This window comes from Mytilus trossulus, chromosome 2 (assembly GCF_036588685.1).
Source record: "Mytilus trossulus isolate FHL-02 chromosome 2, PNRI_Mtr1.1.1.hap1, whole genome shotgun sequence".
NCBI classification, from domain to species: Eukaryota; Metazoa; Mollusca; class Bivalvia; order Mytilida; family Mytilidae; genus Mytilus; species Mytilus trossulus.
This window is the reverse complement of record NC_086374.1, coordinates 74153551-74161550: the sequence shown is the minus strand read 5'-3', so window position 1 is coordinate 74161550 and position 8000 is coordinate 74153551. Positions and strand designations below refer to the sequence as shown.

Here is an 8000-nt window from a genome sequence, read left to right as displayed (position 1 = left end):
ACCGAAATGGGTGACACTTTTTAACGGTTACAAAAAATACAACGGAGTTAACTCTTTAAAAATCAGCTGAATGTGTTAAACATATACTAAAGGTAAAGATGATCTCAATGATCATAATTAGTAGTTGTCAAACTGCTCTACATCAAATGATATTAATCCTGTTAATACTGTAGTTAAAATCTCATGAAGTTGTATATATTTTTGTCAACATGTCAAGTAATTATTATTATTTTATTTTTTATATAAAATTAAACCAGCTAAATCTGTTTATCAACAAAGGGTGTTGGGTATTCCCCGAAGGGACTGTACATACAAAAAGCTAGGTAGTATTCAAAGACAGCATATAATAGATAATACTCTTTAGTTATTGGCAACAGTTGGTATATAGCTGGTTCGGCTTTTACTAAATTTTGCGTATATATTTTTCTGTTAAAAGTTACTAAATTAAATTTCATTAGTCGGTTAACTTCATACGCCTGGAGCAGTCTCATGGTCGTTAAAATAAAGAACGAAGCTGTAATCATCAGTAATCTGAAACTTCACAGATCCAAACAAAGCAAATTCTGAAAATACAGGTAAGATTGGATTTTTTTAGTTTGTAACTATTTAACGTGAGGGTACCCAAATTGCACCTATTTTGCCAGTTTTTTGACGTACGTTTATTTATGATCTAGACAAAAGATTCCATTCTGTGTTTATTTTGTAGACGTATCATTTTTCACCTTATGGTGGCATCAATGCAATTTTAAATCTATACTGAATCATATAAAAGTTGGATTTCATAGACCTCCAAACGACTCGTCCATGATTCTGTTATAAGGAGTACCCAAATTGTTTTTTTTTTTTTTTTTTATCTTTATTCATCATATTTCATATATATACATACCATTATTATATACACACATATCAAATCCATATACACACATTTATATACATTATTATCACAGTTTTAAATATCCATTTATTTTTACAGTAATATAATTTATCTATTTACTTTCATAATATCCATTCATCATTACAGTTATATACTTTGTATATTTCTTTCAAAACATCCATGTATATCTAAAGTTATATACTTTATATAGATATAGGAAGATGTGGTGTGAGTGCCAATGAGACAACTCTCCATCCAAATAACAATTTAAAAATTAAACCATTATAGGTTAAAGTACGGCCTTCAACACGGAGCCTTGGCTCACACCGAACAACAAGCTATAAAGGGCCCCACAATTACTAGTGTAAAACCATTCAAACGGGAAAACCAACGGTCTAATCTATATAAACAAAACGAGAAACGAGAAACACGTATATATTACATAAACAAACGACAACTACTGTACATCAGATTCCTGACTTAGGACAGGTGCAAACATTTGCAGCGGGATTAAACGTTTTAATGGGCCCAAACCTTTTCCCTTTTTCTGAAACAATAGCATAACATCACAACATAGAAAAACATACGATAAAATATCAATTGGCAGACTTAACTCAATCAAAAAACGTATGATTACACAATGAACGAATAAATTTGATCTGCGATATCTGAATATTCACTTTCAAAATATCCATCCACTATTACAGTTATATACTTTATATACATGTATTTACTTTTAAAATATGTCTTTTTGTTCTTTTTTCCATAATTTTCATCCGTTTGAACCAACAAAATACTATCTCTTATCAAATAAAACTCAATCATTCGTATTCAATTCCGTAAGCAGTGATTTCAGTCAAAACGTTATGCAAGATGAAAAAAATAATACACTAAGAATATATGCGGATGGATTTACAATTTCTTAAAGGGGCACTAGCTACGAAATATATAAAAAATCTCACGTAAGATTTTTTTTGTTCAATCAATAATGAAAGTGAAATAGTGAAATAATAATTCGCTTTTAACAGCCAAAATGGTTTAATTTTGTGAAATTAAACGATGAAATATTGATAATTACTGTTTCACTTGCAAGTGAATTAGCCGACCTCATTAAATCCGTATTCATGTGAACTTCAATTTAACCCCTCGCTAGAGATTGACAACGCATGCATAATACGTGTACAAGTTATTTAAAGAAAAAGAATGTCAACAATGAAAGTGAAACTACGATAAATCATTTGATTACTGATTCGATCTGGATAAAATCATTCTTATACGGTTAAAAACAATGAGACACATACATTTTTAATCTATAAGATAAAATCAAACAGACCTATACAAATCCAATTGCACGTGCTGCATTAATCTATTCGTATCGTTATTTATGTTTACATCGCTAATATGGTCATCTGAGGTCAAATCAATAGTTAATTAGATGGCGTCTGGACTAACATACACACGAAACGAACCTACATATAATCTGTACCATGCTCTGTATACTGTTTATTTTAGACTTTTGGTAGTTTGGATAAACGTTTTACATTGTTATAAATCAAATATGAGTTTTTGAGTCAAATTGGTGACCATGAATTTGACAGCTAGTGCCCCTTTAACATATCCAAATTCTTAAATCAGCCGCATATGTTATTAACCAAAGACTTATCTCTTGAAATTGAACAAACACGAGTATTTCACTATGCTAAAAAATAAAATTATTTACAACAATATTCATTTCTCCAAAATAAACAATTCATTGTCAAATGCAAACCTGGCCATCAACTCTATTTTTTGGTCCGTATCGTCTGGGCGAAATTCATAGTCTCTCACATCACCAAAGTCTTTTTCTACATTTTTCTTAAATGTACGGTAATCATTATCTTTCGAACACACTTCTAATATATTGTCAAGTTCCCTATCATACCGTATAATTTTACCGGTCCCTTCTAATTTTGCTATAAGTTTATCTGGTCATGTTTTACTTTTCTTAATCACGACTTTCGAAATATAATGTCTTCAATTCCAACTACTATATCCTCATCAGCATTCATCCGAACATTTATCGTCTTTTTGTGTTGGCATTTTTTTTTTTCATTTCTATTTGGTTTCAAATTTTCCATTAAATGTTGATCGACATTGTCTATTGATTCTGTCTTTTGTGTAATTTTCTTACATTTCTGTCCCCCCCCCCCTTTCTGATGAGATGTGTTAATTTCGAGAATAGTATGCAAATCATGTTTGAGACTTTTGAAATAGAAAATTTTGCGTTTCATCATATTTTAGAACTGTTTTTAACAAACCAAAAATATATTTATGTTTGATCATATTTTTTTTTTAACTTTACCACATAAATGGAAATAACTCAGACACAGTAATGTTAATAAAAGAATGTTTTATGTTTATGAAGTGACCTATTTTATAATGTAGCAAGAAAACGAGTCCGGGACCCCATTTTTTCTTTTAATTATCTGAAAGTATATCATTAGATATATTTTCTCATATTCTATCTGGAATTTTTATGGTGTAGTTTTGATAAAATCAAACACATTAGGGATTTGGATGAGCATTCTAATCGAAATCTGATAATTTAACCCAACCTGAAGGGTGAAAAAAAGAAGGATGACCAACTTTTTTTTATTATATTTTTGTAAAAAGCATGATATAAACTATCTTTTTACAAATTATTAAAAAAAATCTAGGGATTTATATTAAGACCCCAATATATCTTAAGATTTAATGATAAAATCTTTAGGCAAATTATTACAAGATCGAACCAACTGAGTTAAATGAGCTTATATATAATCAGGTACTTGTATTTGAAACACATTCCAGGTTTATATTTTGTAATGAGAATTTCTGTAAAACTTCTTGGCCTAATAATTTGAAAATTAAAATTCTTGTTGAGGCACTAATCTTTGCAAGTTTGTCAATGTCAATTTACTTTTAAAATTCCTGCCGATCTATCTAGATAATAAATTGATATCATTAGCATACATTAAACAAATTGAATCTTTATCATAAATTATGACAGGGCCTATATTTTCTTGACAAGAAGTTCTAGTAGATCATTTATAAATATCCTGAATATATCAGGACTAAATTTGTAACCTTGTTTGACGCCAGTATTTAATAGAGAAAAACACTTGACTTGATTTTGATATTTTTCGCATGCTGTATTAATTTCATACAGACTCTTGACCATATTAAAGAACTAAGATCTTGCTCCAATCTAAAGTAGATTATTTGTTTTAATTGCTGTATGAATAACGGCACCACATGCCTTCTGAAAGTCAACAAAACAAGCAAAAAGTCAACATGCTTTTGAATAAAGAAATATGTCTAGTCGTTAACTTAAAATTCTGTTAAAAAGTTTTCAATTGCGCTAGTTATTGTTATTCCTCTATAATTATTTACGTCACTTGCAACGTTGAATTCACAAAAATGGTATAAAATGACTTTCATACACTTACACCTGATGAGAGGCGGGTTTCAAATATTGTCTTAAAACTTTTAGATGGAAAATCTGTCAATTCCTTATCATATTATTACTAAAACATGATGATTTAATGAATTTCGGAATTGCTTTGGATATTTCATACTCTGTATTTACACGGTCCAAATTATTTATAAACTGTGTTTTCTAACTGTTTTTCACAGTTGTATTTTGTATATTGTTTATGAAAAATATGTTTAGATAACCTTTATTGTTAGATTGTTTGAGTAAGAATTAAAACATAAGATACTAGTACGTATACTGTATGCTATATCTGATTTTTGCTGATACAATTAAAATATATTTGTGTGTCATCTATTATGTTGATTATTTGCTCAGGAACCAAGATGAGAACCTTTATTCTTCTTACTCTGTTAGCCCTTATTGCTTGTACCTATGGTGCAGGTAGTTATAGTGGGTATGGCGGTGGTGGAGGAGGATACGGAGGATATTGGGGCGGTGGTGGAGAAAATGGCGGCAATTCAGGAGGAAACGTCGACGGTGGAGGATACGGAGGATATTGGGGCGGTGGAGGAGGAAATGGTGGCGGTGGTGGAGGAAATGGCGGCGATGCAGAAGGAAATGGTGGAGGTGATGGAGGAAATAGCGGTATTGCAGGAGGAAACGGCGGCGGTGGAGGAGGATACGGAGGTTATTGGGGCGGTGGAGGAGCAAACGGCGGAGGTGGAGGAGGATACGGAGGTTATTGGGGCGGTGGAAGAGGAAATGGCGGAGGTGGTGGAGGAAAATATAACGACAATGCAGGTGGAAATGGCGGAGGCGGTGGAAGAAATAACAATAATGCAGGGGGAAATGGCGGAAGCGGTGGAAGAAATAACGACAATGCAAGGGGAAATGACGGAGGCGGTGGAAGAAATAACGACAATGCAGGGGGAAATGACGGAGGTGGTGGGAGAAATAACGACAATGCAGGGGGAAATGGCGGAGGTGGTGGACGAAATAACGACAATGCAGGGAGAAATGGCGGAGGCGGTGGAAGAAATAACGACATTACAGGGGAACATGGCGAAGGTGGTGGAAGAGAAAACGACAATGTAGGGGGAAATAGCGGAGGCGGTGGAAGAAATAACGACAATGCAAGGGGAAATGACGGAGGTGGTGGAAGAAATAACGACAATACAGGAGGCAACGGCGGCGGTGGAGGAGGAAACAGAGGATATGGTGGTGGTGGAGGAGGATACGGAGGATATTGGGGTGGTGGAGGAGGAAATGGCGGCGTTGGAGGAGAAAATGGCCGTGGTCTACGAGGAAATGGCGGAGGTGGTGGAATAGTTTGATATGGTGACGTAGATTATATCAGACAATGATATATAGATACAGGATACTCAAATCTCCGAAACACAAATGTGTATTCAAACGACAAACTCTAAATCGCCAGGGGTGATGTATGGGTGAAGTAAACGACAGACGTTTCCAATATTGTAGCATGTGTTAGCATTTCTTTTCATCAGTATCGTAAAATAATGATCGTAGGATTTCTTTCTTCTAATAATTGTAACTTTTGCAAAGTATAAGTGTTGTTTATTCAGACGGGATGGTGTCTTCCATGAGATGTGGCAGTCGATTCCATTATAAGGTCAAAGGTCATACCTAATTTGGTCTGTCTTCTATATCAGGGATTAGTTTCTCAGATTACAATGGCAGGCTGTCAGCTTCTCACTTTTGATTTGGTTGTTGAATACAAAGGACGTTTACTCAAGTTTGTCAAGTTCATAATCATAAAGCACAGTAGTATCCAGGATCACATAGAATGTGTTAGGGGCGTCACTTGGCATTCGTCGTCCCCTATATGTGCTTACATGTCACATGTAGGTCTCAAGTCATCACTAGACATCCGTCTATCAATATTACTTAAGCTGTCATTTTCATCAAGGACGAAAGTATAAATCTATTCAGACAACTAATCTGTTTATTTTGTATCTGCCTATATCCTACTTATGCACTACATTCTAATATATTTAAATTACCTCAGCCATTTTCTATTGAAATTTCTTACTATCTTTTTTGAAATCTACGAAGAAGACTTTAAAAAGTAAAATCTCCTTGTTTCCATAAGAAACCTATGTACAACTTCAAACATTTATCGTGTCACTTTTGATAAGGAGGTTTATATAATAACACTTATTGTGATAGTGTAAATGGTTTGTGTCCTTTGGATCTATAATTTTGACTGCTCGATGTTAACAACCTGTCCACATATGGAGAGGTTGGAATGAACAAAATTATTAAACAACTGCAATTCATCCTGTTTCTGCCATGAAGAATCTTGCCAGAATAAAAATTATATATATTGTGGTAGGTTGTTTCTTTCACGATCGTAGGATAGGAAATTTCATTAAAAAAAAAGTTCCACATTTTGATGTTTCAAACATTGACTTAAGGATGTACTTAGGTGAGGTGTTAGAATTTGTGTAAAATGTTTAGACTCATTTGTGTTTTTCCATACAATACAATGTAAAGTATTTTGCCCCACAACACCCATTTTTTTTCATATAAGACTTAATAGCTCATGAAAGGTCATTTACCAAAATTTTAGAAGATTCTTGATTTTCTTTCTTTTGTTTTGAGACCCAAAAAATACCGATTCAAATATAAGGTAAAAGTCCGAGTCAGCCTTTTCCCGACATATTTTAAATCTCAAATATCTTGAAAAGGAGGTCCATGACCTATCAATATTTTTAGCTTATTGCGTAAACCCCTGAGGGTTTACGCAGTATATATTGGACGAGTAATGTAGTCTTTCGGAACACCGGATGTTATTCGGAACACTTCTGTTCTTTCTATGACCACCTTTCAAATGTATGCGCAATAGCTATGACTACCTTTCAAATACATGCGCAATAGCTTACTAATCTGTTGCATATGCATTAGCATCTTAAGTTGCTATAGAGATATTTTACGTATGATCTGAAATTTATTATGATATAACATTTTCTTGCACACGGTTACAAGCTGCTAATATTAACTCCATGCGTAGTATTTTAATTAGTCAAACGATGTAACCAGCTGTGTTTAGATATGAGATAAGATTGCATGTAAACAATGCGCTTTATATTTTGAACAAGAATGATTAAAAATAAAATCTTTAGAAAGAGTTTTAGTAGCATTTTATTTTAGATTTTACGTTTAGTGAAGATGTACATGTTGTAAAAAGCAAGCTATTATTTTTTTTATACTGAAATTAAAGTCCTTCTTGCATATGATTAAATAACAGTTATTTTTTTTGGTTAAATATTGCAACTTTAATTAAAAAAAAATGGTTATTGAAAATAAAATTGAAGAGATATTTAATATGAAAAAATGAAATATTTTGAACGAGAACAATTGAAAATAAAATCTTTAAAAAAAGTATTAGCACTTTTTGAAATTTTACATCTAGGATAGACCAAGGACATGGATATATAATTTTCTCTAATTCTATGAAAATTTATCCCTTTTCGAACCCATTGTATAAAAAAATTTAATCAACGTGTGGTTGCTGGTGATCTCAAAAGATCATTGGATGATTTTAAGGGTCATGACCTTTTTGGCTGACTGGATGAACCAAAATATGATAACAGGTGTTAATGAAATTGACAACTTCGTGCAATGTGAAAGGCACTCGAAGGGGATTTC

At 32.9% G+C, this 8000-nt stretch overlaps 1 protein-coding gene across 1 annotated transcript; it reads left to right on the top strand.

Moving 5' to 3' along the window:
- The first annotated feature begins 480 nt into the window (after positions 1–480).
- LOC134705403 (uncharacterized) lies at positions 481–6352 on the top strand. The gene is made up of 2 exons (XM_063564142.1): positions 481–575; positions 4704–6352. The coding sequence occupies exon 2, from the start codon at positions 4712–4714 to the stop codon at positions 5660–5662; it is 951 nt and encodes a 316-aa protein (XP_063420212.1). The 5' UTR covers positions 481–575; positions 4704–4711; the 3' UTR covers positions 5663–6352.
- Positions 6353–8000: the final 1648 nt, after the last annotated feature.

Bases quoted from the DNA above. Each gene is read 5' to 3' on its own strand.
- LOC134705403 (XM_063564142.1), top strand. From the start codon at position 4,712: ATGAGAACCTTTATTCTTCTTACTCTGTTAGCCCTTATTGCTTGTACC.